Source organism: Indicator indicator, chromosome 3 (assembly GCF_027791375.1).
Source record: "Indicator indicator isolate 239-I01 chromosome 3, UM_Iind_1.1, whole genome shotgun sequence".
Taxonomy (NCBI): Eukaryota; Metazoa; Chordata; class Aves; order Piciformes; family Indicatoridae; genus Indicator; species Indicator indicator.
The window spans coordinates 38,198,039-38,217,094 of NC_072012.1; the positions used below are offsets into that span (position 1 = coordinate 38,198,039).

The following is a 19,056-nucleotide window of genomic DNA, read 5'->3' on the forward strand; positions in this document are numbered from 1 at the left end:
TCTGAGTGTATGTAATAGTTAGCACAGCACCATCTGCCCTAAAACTTGCACTTTTCATGAGATGCCACTGCTGGGACATCTGGCACTGAAAATATGTTTTCTGCATCATCTCACAAGTGAGGAGGATGCCACGGCTGTTCAGCTCCACAGGAGATTCCTTGAAGCATCCTTTTCTAACAGCTTCTGGAGTGAAGCTATGGCACTAACCTGGCCAGGAAAGGAATTGTGCTATAAATGGAAGGCTGTGTTTTTGCTTTATGGCTTGGATTGCTGTTAGAAGCGAGTGGCAGTTGTGTGATGGATTGATTGATATGTAGCCTGTCTTTTATCCTGCAAATCAACAGTTGATGTGATAGGACTCAAATGACTATGTAATATGCTGTAAGTCAGCTTCTGTTATCCAAAAGGAAAAAAAAAGGCAAAAGCAATATACAACCATAGTTCTCAAAGTTTCTATATAGCTTGAACCTGCAATGTACTGTGATTTCCTTCTTAATTCATAGAGTATTTCCCACCCCCTTTCCCCCTTAAAGATGCACACAAAATATTGTGTCTTGAGACTGGGAATTATAAGTCATCCCTCATGAGTATGTCAGCAACTTGGTGCTCCCTTGTGCTACACATTTTTTTCCACCCTTGACAAAAGCCACCACATGAACCTACGTGTTTTCTTGTAGGAGGTGGAGTTGTGCCGCATTAGCAGCCAGGAGAAGCTGGGGCTGACTGTCTGTTACAGAACTGATGATGAAGAGGACACAGGGATCTATGTCAGTGAGGTAAGGATATGGCAATGAAGAAGAGCATGGGACATGCTCGTGTTGGAAGGGTGAACATGCCAGGGAATGTAAGAGCAAGTGCTCTGAGACCAGAATGCAGAAGTGTTGGTCCTCAGCCAGCATATGTCACTTTCAATTCATTTAGATTATCAGTTTGAAATATGCTGTCCAAGTAATGTAATTGTTACTAGTGAGCTTCTTTAATGTGAATGCTGTTAACTACAAACATCATAGTTAGGCAAGTACAAAGCAGTCTGAGCATGGTCTGAATTTTGAAAGAAACATGACCTTGTGGTGGAAATCAGGGAGAGAAAAGCACTTTCTCCACACCATGCCTGCATTCTCCCTTTGCCACAGGCTAAATAATCAGAACAGTGGATAACCATTATTTTATAATGTGTGGGTTCTTTGCAGTTGTGCTACAAACAAACCGCACATGGGTTAAGAGAGTAGCTTGTGAGAGGAATATGTTAGGAAGACCAATATTTTTTTTTTTTTTTTTGCCAGACAGAAAGTAGAATACTGGATCCTGAGATGGGATGAACCCTCAGGTTTTCATTGGCTTCACCAGTAAAGCATGGCATCCCAGGGTATTATTAGTGTTTCACAGAGTCAGTCTATAAGAATTTCAGGAACACTAGCACCCTTTGAGCCTCCAAACATTCAGAAAGGATTGGTTTTTCAGGTTTTTGGTGGGGGTTTTTTGTGACTCCAAGTTGCTGGTGATTTCCCTTACATGAACTGTCTTCCAATTTGTCACTTTTGTAACACATTGAACCAGATTTATACATTAGGAAAAGGTTCTTCATTAAGAGGGTGATTGTGATGGTTTGAAACTGTCTTTAATTTTTCCTTGCAAAGTTCAGAACAGAGAAAGTGAAAGAATGTAAATAAGTCACTATTGGGTGTAAGAAAGCAAAATACTGATTGTTCTAAACACTTCCATTGGATAGATAGAAATGTTTAAGAACTATTACCCAAAACAAAGTAGGCACTCTGCACATTCTGCGTTCGGCAGTGGGGGCAGTTGCTGGGCTGTCTGGCTGCTGTTTCTTCCTCTCTTCTGGCTGAAGATAACACGTACTGACTGGAACGGGTTCCCCAGGCAAGTGATCATGGCAGAAAACCTGTCAGAGTTCAAGTGTGTGGACAATGCTTTCAGTCATATGGTTTAGTTTTAGGTACTTCTCTGAGGAGCAGGAAGTTTGACTCCATGATCCTTATGTATCTCTTCCAACCTGAGATATTCTATGACGCTGTGTTTCTAAATTCTGAGAGAAGCTCGTGGACAGAGAGGATTTGTAGAGGGAATTCTAAGATAGCAGGGAACTGGCACGTATTTGCCATGAAGGCAAGAGTGCACATTCACAGGCCAGCAACAGTGTCAAAGAAGCTGAAAAACTCAGCCTCGGAACAAGAATGAGGAATTAATAGAAAACTACTCAAGAAAAAATTTTCCATGAGTTGCATAAGCTCTGCTGTTAAAATTTGTCTGACTTTCTGAGGACAAGGAAAATGCAGGAATCTCTTAATACACTCCAGGATTGTATCTGAAATGTGCTGGTTTTCCTATGTGGTAGAAATTTCTCAGAACTTTTGAAGACAATGTAATTGTATTGTCTTTTGTACTTGATGAAGCACTTCAGAATCATTTTTGTACTATGACCTTGCATGAGAAAATAATTTCTAACAGCTGTAGAGGATGTAACCTGCAAACCTCGACTGCAATGCTCAACTCAAATGTTTGGTTTGAAAAAAATAGCTTATGGCATGATGAGGCAAAATAAATGATTTACAATAACCGTCAGGTGAAAGGTGATAGATCAAATTGCCCTGTAATGAACAGTAGGTCATTGCTCAGGAATGAGCTATAGTGACTTTGATAAACTATTAATGGAGCCCTAAACATCTATTTAGGTTAAACTAACTTAAAATTAACTGACTCAGACCAGGCAAGATACACGGTACATGCGAGTGATCTATACAATATAGATCCTTTGGGAATTTTTGCTGTTTCTTCACAAGCTGCAAAATTCCAGGGAAATAATAGATTGATGTCTGAGATAATAATTTAATAGTAAATGTTACTACAAAAGAAAAATAAACCTACTCTTTTCCCAAAGACAGGCCTATTTCTACAGAGGTATCAGCTGCCACAGAAGCACCTCAGTCCATAGTGAACATCCAGAGAAGACAGACTGGCATTAATTCCTAGTGATCTGACAGCTGAGGGTTAATGCCTGATGGTGGCGCATACAAAAGTATTAATCTGAAAATTGTATGCTCCCAACCCTTTCTTGTCCTCAGGCTTTTATCTAAAACAAGCTTATATGATTATTTAAGGAACTATTGAGTTCATATGACTCTAAAGAAAACCTCGCTTTGCTTCTGTGTGGAGAAAAAATGGTACTTTGTGCAATCATGCAACTGTTACCATTTCCAGTAAAAATCTCTCTGTGTTCAATTGGTTACTGGATATTGTTCAGTTACTGGATATTGTCCTGTGCAGGTTGATCCAAACAGCATTGCTGCCAGGGATGGCCGGATCCGTGAAGGAGACCGCATTTTGCAGGTATGTGACAACAGACTCTTCCTTAAACTCTTTCTTCAGACAAACACACAGTGCTGTCTTCTCTGTGGACTGTTAATGAGGGAAGGTAGTTCTCTTTGTTACTATGATCAATGAGAAAATCCGTGTCTGTCTGTTTTTTAACACAATAGCCAGGAGCTGGAGTGCATATACTGAAAAATGAGAATGACAGACTGGTTCTAGCTGATGCCCTTATGTACAATGTCTTTTTTTTTTTTTTTGGTGCCATATTTATTAATAAATCCCATTTCTACTATGTTCATCTCAGTGTCAAATTCTAAACAGGGATCCTGCAGACATTAATGTGGGTGTCAGAGACTTGCTGATCTTCACCGGTCACATAAATTTGAGTAAAGCTCACTTGTGCTGGGCATAGTGTTAAGAGTTTTCATATAAATTATGTGGTGTTAATGAAAGATTAACATATATGAGGAGGGGTCTCATTAGGCTTTTGTTAGTATTTTCTTTCTTCCAGTAAAATGCTGCTTTTCTGAATTCTTTTCTAATCCACCATCTTAGCTTTTTTTTTTTTTTTTCCTTTTGTTTCTATTGATCCACTTATTTAAAAAGCTGTCCCAAAGATGGGTTTGTGTGATACAGCACAATCCTGTGGGTGAGGGTGGCCAGCTGCTGGCTCTGGAGGAGGGCAGTGTATGTGTAGAGAGGGAAGTAGCTAGGATGGCAGTGGGTTTCTGTTTTCAGGTGGCAATGAATAGTCCCATTTTTTGCCCTAGTGACAAAATCACAAAACAGCTACCAAAAATTAGTAGACTGGAAAGTCTTTGCTGTATTGTAGCCTTTTAGTTCTTGTTCCCAGATGATTTCCCTGTATTTTGACCTTTTCTACTGAAGCCCCAGCAGAAGTTCTGGTTGTGACAAGACACTTTTCTGTAACCAGTTCTATAATTGCTCTTCATAAATTTAGTCACATGAGCTTTCGGGTTGTCATGAGATCAGTCTGTCTCTTCCCTCCAGTCTTTTCATTTTTACAGGAAATGCCTTTGCTGAAGCCTATACCTGTATCTCTTACTCTGGTATCAGTTTTGGGAGTCTAGGTAACACAACAGGGTCTATGAGCTGGCTTACCAAAGTGGCTCATCTTTCAGAGAGGAAATAATAAGCTACATTTTAATTTCAGGGCTCACTTAGGGGTTACTGGTTTATTCTCTTGTGTAGTTGGGTATGTGAAAAAGTTCACAGGATGGATGGTGTTCCTCCCACAGAAGACACAGTTACCACAGCTTGAGGGCAGTGAGTTACTCGGTGGTACTTGGAGTGATGGGACCACATAATAGAGTCTGGCTAGGAGTATAAAAGCCAGTGTATTGCTTTTTATGTCTTTCTCTAAAATATCAACTGAAGAAAGCAAGATGGGATATAACAATATTTTTAACTTTCAAAAATCAGGGAAAAACCCCCACGTTTATTTGACCAAGTAGGAACACCTTTTACTCCTGATCTATGTGTTTCAAAATAAGGAAAGAGATGGTAGGTATTTTCTACTGCTTGCTTTCTAAAATTTCCGAGTGAAGTGGAAACCCAACACCAGTTCAGGCCAATGTTCTTCAGTTCCTAAGGAAATTAATTTCAACTGTGAGTAAAGACTGTGGTGGGGAGAGAAAAGCATAGGTAATTCTGCTGTCCTCTTGTAGACTGGAGCATTACTTTAATGTCAGTGCTGATATATAGCTATGAGTTTGATCATTAAAGTTAACACCCGTAGAGTTATGTGGGGTTTACTTTCATATCTGAAAACACATTGACCCTCTATCTATTCTTATTGATGAGATAACTCAGTGAAATAGAAGGTGACAGTGCCATTATGGGGGGATTACACCGAGGCTGGGAGAGAGCTGGATCCTTGAGCATAGGGGCATTTTCTTTGAGTAGCTGGTGGCATTGGTTAAGGCTGGGAGGGATGTTCCATTGTATGTATTTCTCACAATATTACAGCAGATTTCTTCCCATCACCTTCACAATCTCCTTAAGCATCTAAGAATAGCCTGAATATTTTACATTAAATGTTACAGTATCAAGGGTAAGGTTTTATAGGGCCAGTCCTAGTGAGACTTAACTAAATATCTGCTATTTTTAGCTGTGAACCTCTGGGCTAATAAGTTCTGTCTATGGGAGTGAGATGCCATGGGTGAGGTTGAAGTCCCGTTCATCCCCCATGATGTTGCAGCTGGTATGGGGTGAACACATCTGGGCTGATTGGGGACAGCAGGGCCACTGCCTCGGAGGTCAATGAGAGGCAATTGGTTGGCTAATAGAAGTCACCTGAGCAACGACCATGTCTGGGACTATTTTGCATAAGCTGGAGGATTTTCATTTCTGTGGCTGCATCTCTGCTTTTTGGTTCAGGGCAGCTCTGCATTACCAGGTGTTTGTCTGGTCTCCCACAGACCACAGCTATCCCTTCATGCAGGATTTGAATGGTCTCAGACATTTTAGTCACTGCTGGTTGGATAATCAGGGTACAATGGGGTTTGCTTTGGTAAGAATTAAAGCTGTGGTTTTGAGTCAAGATCTTCAGGCCAAACATAGATGCAGAGATGCAACTGTGTCTTTACTGTTCAATGAGGAAGTTCCTGCTACTTTGAAGATGACAAGATTTTGCTTCCCCCACAAACAATCAGACATTTCCTTCTTACATATTTGTTTTCACCCGTTTTCAAACAGACCAAGTATGTGGGTTTTTTGATACAGTGAGAATAATCCAGTTCTTGTGCTGTGAACTGGACAAAACCAAATACATATGGAAAATAAAATTTCTATTTGATTCACTCAATAAAGGGTTTTGGACAGTGCAATGTGTGTTTGCTACCATATAGTCATGGAGGTGGCTGTTTTATTGAGGTGACAGAATAGGACAAAAGTGGTGAGAAAAGCACATTCTTATTGGAGAATCACGTTTATTTTTATTATCCTCTTGTAAGGGGGATACATATGTTTTGTGTGGTTCTGGATACTAAGCTGTCCACACAAATATGAAATGATTAAATGGAGCAGCAATAAGCAGTGGCCTGTAAGTATTGCCTGGTGAGAGATAATACTGTAGCTCTCTAATTGGCTCTCTACCAGCATACGGCGTGACTGATTTCAGCTGTAGCATTACCAGTCTTGCTTCCACCAGCACTATTATCTCAGAGTGACACTTCCATTACTCTGAACAGAGAAAGATGAACGTCACCTGTCAGGGGCTGGTTAATTGTGTTGCTAGATGTATGTTACCAGGGCGCAGGTTGGACATTTATGAACATAACTGCTTCCTCTGATGTCCACCATCCTTCAACGATCGATACAGCTCTTACAGTAAGCGCATAATTGAGTGAAGGCACTTACCAGTGAGGGGCTGAAGATGAGCCCATTGTGCAAGTTTCATTGTCCATACGTTCAGCACAAATGAGCTGATATCTGCCCTTTATTGTGTGTTGCTTTGTGGAAATAGAAACTAATGTGCCACTTTCATTTGTTTTCTAGATAAATGGCCAAGATGTCCAGAACCGGGAAGAGGCAGTGGCATTGCTCTCCAGCGAAGAATGCAAGAAAATTGTGTTGCTGGTCGCAAGACCAGAGATGCAGGTTAGACTAAATAGATGCCCTGAGCCAGAACCTGGGTTGTACCGTACATTCACTGAAAGTAATGGACTGCTGAGAAATAGGAATGCCAAAGTTGCTGGCAAAAGGAGGAAGCAGGTGATTGCAGAGCTTTGCCCCTGTTTAGCCAGCAAAGAAAACAGCATGATATTAGTAGGGCTTGTTTGCCCCAAACTAAGCAGTTCATTTCCAGCAGACAGAGTAAGCAGGTATACAAATAAAGGTGACAGCACTAATGGAATATTAGTAAAATATGAATTAGAACCTGAAAACTGCATATTACTTGTTAGATGATTCTTATTTGTTCTGGGCATAAATTTCCCATGCTTACCTCAGTCATTTCTATGCTCTTACACAAAGCTGTAGTTGGTCAGTGGTGATGGCTCTTTTTATCTTACACACTTATAAGCAGGTATGTAAACTGTTCATTTATACCAGTTATGGAACTCTCACTGCAGCAAACCTGTATCTATTTGTTTTCAAAGCACCCTGTTCACATAAAACCTGCTTGTACATTACAAATTGTATTTTGGGAAGTGCCTTTTCAAAAGCTTTTAGAAACGTTTATATAGTTTTAAAAACAAAATTATGCAAATGTCAGAGTCTTGCCATGATGAGAATTTTTTGTAACATTGTGGGGGGCAGATAATAGGTTGATCATCACACTAAAGGAGAGGTAGAGTGGAAGAAGAGTACTATTTGTACTTTCCTTTATATTCTTTTTATAGGCTATTGCAGAGCAAAAAATATATTGTCACTGTTCTCTCACAGTTCAGGGTTGATTATGTTGCCGTTTTTCTCTCATGCTATTGATCTGATATTCTCAGTCTCTCTAGCTGCATGCTCTGTATAAATTACATTAAGTAATTCAGTGCCACTTGGAATGTCTCCTTGAATATAGTAGTTATAAAAGATTCACAATCTCAGCATTCATTTCCTTTATGTATTTCAGGAATCTCAACAATTCCTGTATAACTGGTGACATAGTACTGGGGAAAAAAATAAATAAAATTTGTGCATCAGTTTATATTGCTAAATTGTAGCCCTTACTGGAAGTTAGAGAAGTTTTGAAAGAGTTGTTTCAATATTTTTACTATTTTTCACTGAGATTTTGTTTTCCGTTAGGGAACAGAAATCCACACACTTAAAAACCACATGCCCAGGGAAAGTTCCTTCACTGTGTTTGTTTAAACTGGTCAATGTGAAAAAGTTACAGCAATATAAGGTGAAGAATTACTTAGCTATGTGTAAAATAGAGTTCCCCATATGGATGCTCCTTTCAAATTATAAAGGCAAGTTTTGGTTTGCATTTGGGGCTTTGGTGTTGGGGGTAGGGGTGCTTTGCTTAATATATGTGTTTTAAGAATATATTGATGCAAAACTGAAGAGAAAGCTGTAGTATGTCAGAGATCAGGCTGTCCACAAACTGATTTCTGCTAATTGTGTGCTTTGAGTCTAGTAAAAGACAGCAGGTTTAAGCAGGCTTTTATTTCTAGACAGAAAATAGTAGTGACAGTTTTGCTATCTTGAAGGTGACTGCTGAGCATATCGGTTCAGTGACAGGGAAGAAAACCTTCTCTGGCCAAGTTTTTACACAGTGAAGACCAATGAATAATTAAGTTTTGAAACAGAGCAGTGGTGGAGTGCACAGCCTGTTTAATACATAGTAAGTGGAAGAGGTCTGTCACTCACATGTAGTGCACATATATACTAAGCCATGTATTATGGAGCCACGTATTATTAACCTGAAAGGAGGTTACTTCTCCCAAGTAACAAGTGGCAGGAAAAGGGGAAATGGCCTTGAGTTCCTCCAGGGCAGGTTTATGTTGGGTGTTAGGAAACATTTATTCACTGTTGTGAAGCAGTGGAACAGGCTGCCCAGGGAAGTGGTGGTGTCACTATCCCTGGAGGTAGTAAAAAGATGCATAGGTGTGGTGCTGAGAGACATAGTTTAGTGATGACTTGGTAGTTCTAGGTTAAGGGTTGGACTCAATAATCTTAAAGGTCTCTTCCGACCAAAAATAAATCCATGATTCTATGCTATGATTCGTTAATTGTAAAAGCTGCAACATAACATAAACATTCCCATTAGTTAGGTACTGTGTCTGCTATAATCAAAGCAGATTTGCCCAAATGAGATTCCTCTTTTATCCTCCATATTTGTTAATGTCTGCAATTTCCTCAAATAAGGGAAATTCAGCCATGTCCTGGAAGGAAGGCTGTGTTAGTGCTTTCCTTGGGGAAAAAAGCAAGGCAAGTAAGCAAATCTAGTGGCCAGTACCAGATGTTTGAGAGAATGGTTTTAAACTCCCATTAAGGACAATTGTAAAAACTACATGTCCTCAAGAAAAAAAGCCTCCATCTAATCCCAGACTGTTAGAGGCTGGGTTTGCCAAGGGAAATGGTGAAAAGCTTGTGTTTTTTGTAAGAGAAAAGAGTTCATTGTCAAGGGCAAAAATACACAGTTTGTGAAATAAAAGGTGGTTTCCTGCCAGTATTAAGCTGGAAGTACCACACAGCATCAGTCACTCCTTGTGTAGCTTTGAATTACTACTTTGCTGGTTTGGTGTAGCTTTTCCAACTGACTTCTGGAGCCAGAGCTTGCCTGTCTTTGAGGTAGTGATAGTTCTTCTGTAGGTGTTGGCCCCTGTTACATTGCTCTTGCTATCTTGGAACAGGAATACTTGGTACTGTTATAACTGTCTCATGCTGATACTTTTTTGCATCGTTTTGTCACCTTCCTCTGGTTCCTTCACCAGTGACAAAACAAGAGGTGTTTTCTTCTGCTACGATCTCATTGTTATAGCCACAAATGCCACTGACTAATGTTTTCCTTTTTGACACAGTGTGCCATATGGCAAGGGATTGCAGATACAAATGGATGCATGCCACCTGCACACATGCACAATGAACAAACTGGGAAGAATAGCATTTTAGGACAGAGGTGCCTGTTTCATCAGTTTAGAAAGATGTGAAGGGTGCAGAGTGCGTGCAGGAAGAGGATATACTCACTTGACAGAAAACAGCATCCCCATCTGTTTTTTTGCAACACTGTCTTCACCAAATGTCAAAGTATTATTTTACATCTGGGAAAAAAAACAAGCAGATAAACCTTGCTTTCAGGCACACTGTAAGAGTGAAAATAACCTCCCTTCAAGTCACTGCATCTTTCTGTCACCCTCCTCCGTTTGTTTGTTTACCTGGAAGATCAAGCGGAAAACGGTGACAGAAACGCAACATAAGGTTTCTATTGAGGTGGCAGCAGCAGGGCACAGCGCTGGGGTGGAGGTTGTTAGAGGAAAGAGCCCGGTTGCCTCCTGGCCCTATTAGTAACATTGCCGCTCTTTCAGCACGGGGGCTCTCGGTGGTAACGAACATGACAGCGTCAGGATTATGTGCTGTGCCTTTCATACCTTTTGAAAGGAAATAAAGTCTCTGCTGTGCAGTCTTCTTCATTATGAGAGAAAATCAGTCACACTGTTTCAAGAAAGGATAAAAGGCATAAGAGTCCCTTTTTTTTTTTTTTATCCATCTTTCTCTTTTCTCTCTCTGAAATGTGAACTCCTACTGCCTGCCTTTCTGAAGAGAATCATTAGGATAAAAAGAATTAGTCAAGCATTGCCATTTGGGTTTTTCTCTGTTTTAGCATGTGTCCTTGCTAACATAGTATAATGTACTAATATATTCTTTGCAGCTGGAGGAAGGGTGGCTGGATGATGAAAGGAATGAATTCTTAGAGGAGCTAAACTTGGAAATGTTGGAAGAACAGCATAATGAAGCGATGCAGTATACAGCCAAGGAGGTGGAGCAGGTAGGACTGCTACTAAACATAATGTTTGAAATTTTGCTAAATATACTTTTTATTAGTAAAGTAAAACTGAGTCAAAAGCTTTGGCAGAATTGTTTCTCTAAACTGCTGTGAGCTCCAGCACACTGTAGGTAAGGAAAAGGACAACAATAGATGCTTAGGCCCAGTATGGCAAGTCAGCAAGCAATTTAGGAGGCTGTGAGAAGTGCAGGTTTCTCATTTGCTCTGAAGTCTCGGAATAATATTGTTTTCCTTCTTTAACTCTGAAGTGTTGGAGGTTTATGTTGTAATGTTTTATGTCGAGTTGTTTTTTTAATTAATTGTATCGGTGTGGCGCTGGTGCTCCAAGCTGGAATATGTGCCCTTCTTGTTTGTATGCATGCAAGGTGTGTCCCAGTCCTTGCACCAGACAGCTTGCAAAATAAGATGAAAGAGGTGTTTAAGATAAGCAACAGGTGTTTTGGTAATACAAGTGTATTTTTCTTATACTTGACAGCACACAGCTCAGCATTTGTTTTGTTAATGGAGACAAATAAGCATATTGTTAACACAGTCTCAGCTTGTTGCTATCCCAACTTTTACCTGCCTATGTGGCACCTCCAGCCATACAGTTTCATCAATGAATAGGTCTTCTCAGTTGTCCTTTATTGTGGAAGATGTAAGTGACCTTACCCACTTCTGAATCAAATGATCTGTCATCATACGCAGCTGTGTAGAGCCAAAGAAATGAAATCCAACTTATTTCCTGAGTTCTGCATATATGGAGCTGAAAAGAAACAGATTTTCCACCCACAGAAATTTGTGACTTAAATTTTTTCCCCATTCTGAACTGCTTGAAAGCAGAGCTTGAGCCATTGATACCTGTACTCAGCGCTGGTGAGGCTGCACCTTGAATACTGTATTCAGTTTTGGGCCCCTCACACTACAAGAAGGATGCTGGGTTGCTGGACCATGTCCAGAGAAGGGCAGTGAGGCTGGTGAACACAGGTCATGTGTCTGAGTGAGCTGGGGTTGTTCAGCCTGGAGAAGAGGAGGATGAGGGGAGAACTCATTGCTCTCTACAACTATGTGAAAGGAGATTGTAGTGAGGTAGGGGCCAACCTCTTCTCCCGAGTAACAAGTGACAGGATGAGAGGAATGGCCTCAAGTTGCACCAAGGGAGGTTTAGATTAGATATAAGGGAAAATTTCTTCATCAAAGGGGTCATTGGGCACTGAAATGGGCTGCCTATGAAGTGATAGAGTCACCATCACTGGAGGTGTTCAAAAGACATTTGAAAGCTAGAGGTTTTCTGGAGGAGAAGAGGAAGCTCAGGGGAGACCTTATTGCTCTCTACAACTACCTGAAAGGAGGTTGTAGACAGGTGGGGGTTGGTTTCTTCTCCCAGGCAACCAGTGACAGAACAAGAGGATACAATCTCAAGCTGCTCCAGGGGAAGTTTAGGCTTGAGGTGAGGAGAAAGTTCTTCACAGAAAGAGTAATTGGCCAGTGGAATGTGCTGCCCAGGCAGATGGTGGAGTCACCGTCCCTGGAGGTGTTCAAAAAAAGATTGTATATGGCACTTGGAGCCATGGTTTAGTTGTCTGGTGGTGGTAGGTGATAGGTTGGACTTGATGATCTCTGAGGTCTTATCCAACCTGGGTAATTCTGTGTTTCTGTGAAATGAGGTGCTTAGGGCCATGGTCTAACAGTTGTGTACAGGGAGATGTTAGGTTATGATTGGACTCTATGAATCTCAAGGTCTTTTCCAACCAGGTGATTCTATGATTCTTCTTTTCTTTGAAGTGAAGAGAGTGAGAAAGACTGTGAAACTTTCCTTCTTCTGAAAACCAGGGAAGTATTTGGCTAAAGGGAGTCTTAGCTTCAAATCCCTCACTGTCCGATCCACGCTGGGGAGCCTGAACATGCATCTAGCGTGTCTCCTCCTCACCACCCCTCCAGTCCTGACGCTGTTGACCAGCTGATAGGTCCTATGAATGCTATTCACTGTACATAATTTAACTATTCATTGGGACAGAGACAATGACAGAATGATTAGATAAGTTATCTGTAAAGTGATAGATCAGATTACAGATCTTGATCTTATAAGCATTTAGTTATTTAGACAAAGTAGAACATCTCCAGAGTCCAAGGTGAAGGGAGCCTTGCAACAGGGTTTATAGTGGCCTTTTAGTTATGACCAGGCAGTAACCCAAGCTCAGTTCCCCAGGTTAAATGTGCTAACAACTGCACTACTAGCTACTTTGAACTGGTATTTGGCATCTTGTTTATTTTTTAAATCACAAATGTTATCTTGGGTAGCAAAAGATTTCCTGTCAGAAAGAACGCTTATTCTTCACAAAGCAATTTCCTTTGCACAATGGCATTTTCACAAACCTCCACTTCTGAGAGAAATTCTTGAGCAGATCAAACCCCTACTAGCCCCTCACATGACATGTTGGGGTCTTTGAAATCTCTTAACAGTTGTGACCTTCGACTCCCAAGTTTGTGTCAATCTTTTTCACTTAATTTGGGTTGCAGGTAGTGTTAACTATTGAGCAGTGGTGTTCTGTGGGGTGGTTTCATAGGACACATTGAGAATGTTTATTACCCACTGAGATCTTATACTAAGGATATTTTTTTCTCCCAGTGAGATCTTATATTTCTGTAGAAGAGAGCTACACTTGAAAAAACAATTGTCACATGCCCTGTCAGTGCTTGATGTTGGGTTTCTTGAAGTAACTCTAGGACAGCCAGACAGTTCTCTGCCCTTCTGATGAGTAATCGAATCAACCAAAGGCAGCTTGATGTGTAATGGGGCATCAGTAATTTGTGACAGCTGCTGTCTCTCTAGACTCTATGTAGTGACTCAACAAATCAGAAAATGGGTTCTTTCCTCCTAGCAGTTTCCTGAGGTGAATCACATAACCCATCTCAGCAATGAAAAAATTGCAGCTGCCAGTGGCCAAGTTTTGCAGTTGGCCATGGAGATTTCACTCCAACATCAGCCTTGATTTTTGTGAACATGTCTTCTGGCTTCATAATCATCTGTTGTCATGAATCTTGTGACTGCAGGAATGAATACACAGTGTAGCAGAATATCCTTCCAAATACAGAGTCACAGAATGTTAAGTGCTGGAAGGGACCTGAAAAGATTATCCAGTCCAACCTCCCTGCCAGACCAGGATCACCTATACCAGATCACACAGGAATGCATCCAGGCAGGTTTTGAATATCTCCAGAGAGGGAGATTCCACAACACCCCTGGGCAGACTGTTCCAGTGCTCTGTCACCCTCAAATACCTTCTACAGAATGCTATTTTAAGATTTAGTGTGAGCTGTCACAAAAATTTGGTACAGTTTGTAATGGAAGAATCAAGGTGATAGTTCACAGGATCACAGGATGTTAGGGGTTGGAAGGAACCTCTGGAGATCATCTAGTCCAACCCCCCTGCCAGAGCAGGATCATATAATCTAGCACAGGTTACACAAGAATGCATCCAGACAGGTCTTGAAAGTCTCCAAGGAAGGAGACTCCACAAGCTCTGTAGGGAGCCTGTTCCAGTGCTCTGTGACTCTTACAGTAAAGAAGTTCTTCCTCATGTTGAGGTGAAACTTCCTGTGCTGTAGTTTACATCCATTGCCCCTTGTCCTATTGCAGGGTGCACATGAAAAGAGGCTGTCCCTTCCTTCTTGACACACAGCCCTCATGTTTATACACATTTGTTAAATCCCCTCTCAGTCTTCATCTTCTCTCCAGACTAGAAAGTCCTAGGTCTCTCAGCCTCTCCTCACAGGGCATGTGCTCCAGCCCCTTAATGATCCTGGTAGCTCTCCATTGGACTCTCAAGTAGAGCCCTGTCCCTCTTGAACTGGGGAGCCCAGAACTGGATGCAATATTCTGGGTGGGACATCATTAGGGCAGAGTAGAGGGACAGGAGAACCTTCCTCGATCTGCTGGACACATTCTTCTTAATGCACCCCAGGTTCCCATTGGCCTTCTTGGCCTCAAGGGCACATTGCTGTCCCATGGATAACTTCTTGTCCACCAGGACTCCCAGGTCCTTTTCCATGGGGCTGCTCTCTAGCAGATTGCCTCCTAACCTGTACTGGTGCAATTTATTATTCATTCCCAGGTAGAGGACTCTGCACTTGTTAGTTGTATCTTTTTTGTATGCTTTTGACCCACTCTATATAATTCAATCAAGAATTGTATCTTCTCTGTATAGAATAGTCCAATGAACCTCAAAGAAATATGTAATTCTCCATTTTTTTTCTAATTTATTATATTCCTTCTCCTTTACAACATTGTGGTTCATTGTGCAGCAGAGATAAATTTCAGAAGAATACCATGCATTTGCAATGCAGAAATTTCCACTGCTATCATGGAGTATATCAAAAGCTATTAAGAATAGAAAGAATTGGATAAAAATTCCATTCAAAGCTGAAATGTAGTGAAAATATCTGGGGAAAATTCTTCTTTGAGGGAGGGCTCTTTTAAAGGAACACCGTGATTTGCAGAAGAGCATTTCCCCTTTTAGTGCACCACTGAAATCAATCCAAATCTTCCACTGTGGCTGGAGTACCTCGTAGTTAGCTTGCCACTAGAGATTCTTTTCTCTGTGGTCAGTCTCCTTCTCACTGTCACAGACTGACCTGGCAGCCCAGCTGCTGTGTTTATTAAAATTTTCTACTGAATCTCACTGCATTTAAACTTTGGCAGCAATTTGGGTTTTTAGTCCCAATATACATCATAAGTTGCAAAATGAGAATAGAACAGTGCCGGAATTCCGGCATGATTAGCCACTTTATTGGCATCAGTGCTTGATGGAACTGAAATGCAGAATCTTTTGAGGTTCATTTTTATTGCTCGATTGTATGTACTGCCAGGTTTGCCTCCTCATTATCTGAGTTCTCACTGCAAAGATGAGGCCTGAGGAGCCCTTTGGTATTTCAAACAGAAGTAATTGTAGATGAGATTGACAACAATTTGTTTGAAAACAAACATTTTGTTTGGAATACATAATAGATAATACTGACAAATGCAACACACCGACAATTGAATGCTATCTCTTGTTTTCAGAAGGGACTTAACCTGGAATTAAGATTTCTGCCTTTCAAAATAAAATTAAAATAATCTCATGTTGTAAAAGACTGCTCAGTCCACTCACATTTAGAAGCTCTGGTAAGTGTGATGAGTCCAGAACAGTAATGCCAGAGTCTACCTTACTTGAGTTACAGGAGATTTAAAAACTAAAAACAAAACAAAAGAAAACAAAGCATGCAGTACAATTAAGATCTGTATTTCTTTCCATGTTCTTAATTGAATTAGCAGCAAGTATTCACATGCTGGGGAAAGATTTAACATGATATGAATGTCTGCTTTCAGTTGAGAAGAACCTGATTATACAGACACTTGTTTCTTCCTGACAGGGAGAGGAACCCAAAGTGACTACCTGACATTCAGGTGCACGCACTGTAGACGCCTATATTTGGCCAACTTGATCCCATGTATCTGATTTCTGTTAGACTGGAAAGATGAGGTTTGTTTTGTTTACATCTTTCATGTGTGTGGGTGTTGATTATGGATGGTGTAACTTGAGTAGATGGGCAGCTTACTATATTTGCTCAGTCCAAATCAAGTAGAAGTTGAAGGAGCAAAGTTTAAATTGTTGATAAAAGTGGTGCAGAAAACGGGAGCCACTCATGGCTGAAAGTGGACCTGACCTGTAAATTCTGTTTCTAGCACCTATACAAATAGATACATTATGGGATTTTTTCAGAAGTGCTCAGATACATTCTTTGGTGGTCTGGCATCCTGCTGGAGATATCAGAAGAAGCAGCACAGAGTTCAGTAGCATAAGCTGCTGACATATGGATAAGTCACTCTTCTTTGGTTTAGTCTTATGGATGCAAGTTGATCTATGTCATTAGTCCTCAGGGTCAGAGGGCAGGTCCTGGCCCTTCTTGTTTGCTAGCATGAATGGAGTCCTGAATGTGGGACAGGCACCCAAATTCCTGGTTGCTCTGCAGCATGACCCTCCTAGTGTTTGAGAGAGCTGTCCTCCTTCATGTCAGTAGTTAAATATTTTCCACAAAAGGGAGAAACATGAGTTGCACTGTGCCATGGTTGGGGTGTAGTGTGCTGGATTCACTTCTCTGCTGAAAGGTTTCAGAGGAGAGGAGGCTGATACAAGCTGGAGCAACTCCAAAACAGGTTGAGAGATGGGATCAGTATAGCTTGTATAGCAGCACTCACCCAGAGAGGGTAAATAAGAAAAACACAAAATTAAATCTAAATCTCCAGCACTCGTGGTGAATGCCCTGGACTCTTGGCTGCTTGGAGTGCTGTTCTTTCTGGTTATTCTTGGTTTTCATAAAGAATTCTCTAGACACTGGATTTTTTTCTCTGTGTAAAACACATTAGGAATTCATGATTCCAGCTATTCCTGAAGATGGAAAATGGAACTGAAGTGTTGCAGCCACTTCAGAAAAATGTAACAAGGGCCTTAATGCAAAATCTTCCAATATACATTATGCACTCTCACAGCAATGCATAAGCTGAGGAAAGAAAGAGCAGATAAATGTTAGAGAACAATTTCACATTAGTTAGCTTTTTAGAGTCTTGTTTATACTACTCTTCATATTGCTTGTTTCTGTGACATAACCTTTGGTTTTTAAATGGGTAAGTAGAAAAATCTGGGGGAATCTCAGATGGGGAAAACGTGTACCATTTTTAAAACATGCCAAGTTTTCAGGATAGCCGACCTCTGTCCCTTGCAGTTTCATAATCTACTTTCTAGAAAATTCTGACCCTACAACATCAAGAAATCTTGAACCTTCGCATGATCGTTTGAATAACACTGCATTCATTCTGTCCTATGACATTTATCATTCAAGGGAAGAGTTTCTCCCCATTTGGGGAGAAGGAGAGATAGTAATTAGAAGCGTGGCTGCAAACAGCTACCTGGGAATCACACATTTATTGTGCATTTTGTTATCAATGGCACATTGTATCTGCAAAAGGATGAGTATAAAATGTATGCTACAATTTTAAAGAGAATTTTCTTTGCAGGTTTTCTCTGACCACAAATTGCTAAAACATCTTTTCAGAAAATTTTAGCTGCTCTGTCACAGACACTGAATTCTCCTGGTGGTGTGTTTCTTTCCATATTTATTTTATTCCACTATTACATTGCATTGGGGAGGTGGAGGTTGGTTTTGTTTTTCTGAGACCATTATTTTTTCCCAGCAACTGAAGAAAGAAAACCAGATGAAGGGTGTGTGATCATGAGATGTGCATGAGGAGAAGAGAAAGGATGAGACAGGAGACACATTTTCATTGTATTTTACTGTCTCGTCAAAGTAGAGAAAAGGGGAATTATGACAGTAGCTCTTTGAGTTTGTTTCCTTTCACTGGGTGCACTGTACTTTCTTTTCTCCCTTGATAATTACTGCCATTATACATAATTTTGCAATTATACCTGCTAAAAGAGAAACAGCATTTGGTTGGTACTATGTACACTTAAATATTTGACAAACAGGCCATATAAATTGTACTCTGCATGATTCTTTGCTTAGCCAGTTTGAAAAATAAAAAGTGCCTCTTCAGAGAGTTATTATCTCACATTCATTTAGAACATAAGTAGGTTGAGAATATAAATAGGTTAGGGAAAATGGGTGGAGTGTGAGTGAAAAACCAGCAGCATAAGAGATTGACGTTATGTCCATGGTGAGCACTCAGTCTTGTTCTACACTTAATGTTAAAAGGCTGTTTCTATTTCTAAGGAACATAAACTCTGACTAGGGAACAAAAATGCTCTCCATGGATGCAACAGAGAGAGGTCTACTCGAGCAGAATCCTAGACTTCAAAATGAACAGTCTTTTGGAAAAAGACTACTGAAAAAAAAGAAGTGTGAGAGAGTGACATAGAGGGGCAGTGGAACAGGCCAGTCTGCAGATTTCAAACAGTGTGAGAGAGTGACATAGAGGGGCAGTGGAACAGGCCAGTCTGCAGATTTCAAACTTCCACATCTCCAAGAAGCAAACAAAGAGTTCACTGGTTAAAACAAACAAACAAAACAACAACAAAACACAACAGCAGTCTTCTTTTTTTGCATCCTCTTCACATGTACTAGTCATTGATTGGCTGCTTGCTCTTTTTCTGAAGTGATAACTGTACTGAAGTTATTTAACAAGTTTGGGAAGATTTCAGATCCACCGATCTCTCTCTGTAATCTAGAATCAAAACCAGTGTACCTCTAAGCACTGCATAAAGATGGCTTAGCTAGAGAGGGAAACA

The 19,056-nt window shown here is 40.6% G+C and overlaps 1 protein-coding gene across 2 annotated transcripts in view; it reads left to right on the forward strand.

Moving 5' to 3' along the window:
* The window catches only part of PDZRN4 (PDZ domain containing ring finger 4), a 246,061-nt gene that overhangs the window by 225,236 nt on the left and 1,769 nt on the right, over positions 1-19,056 (forward strand). For both annotated transcript variants that reach the window (XM_054399580.1, XM_054399581.1), the window contains 4 exons: positions 678-776; positions 3,286-3,348; positions 6,850-6,951; positions 10,661-10,777. In XM_054399580.1, coding sequence (XP_054255555.1) covers positions 678-776; positions 3,286-3,348; positions 6,850-6,951; positions 10,661-10,777 — 381 coding nt within the window. The remainder of the gene's footprint in view (positions 1-677; positions 777-3,285; positions 3,349-6,849; positions 6,952-10,660; positions 10,778-19,056) is intronic.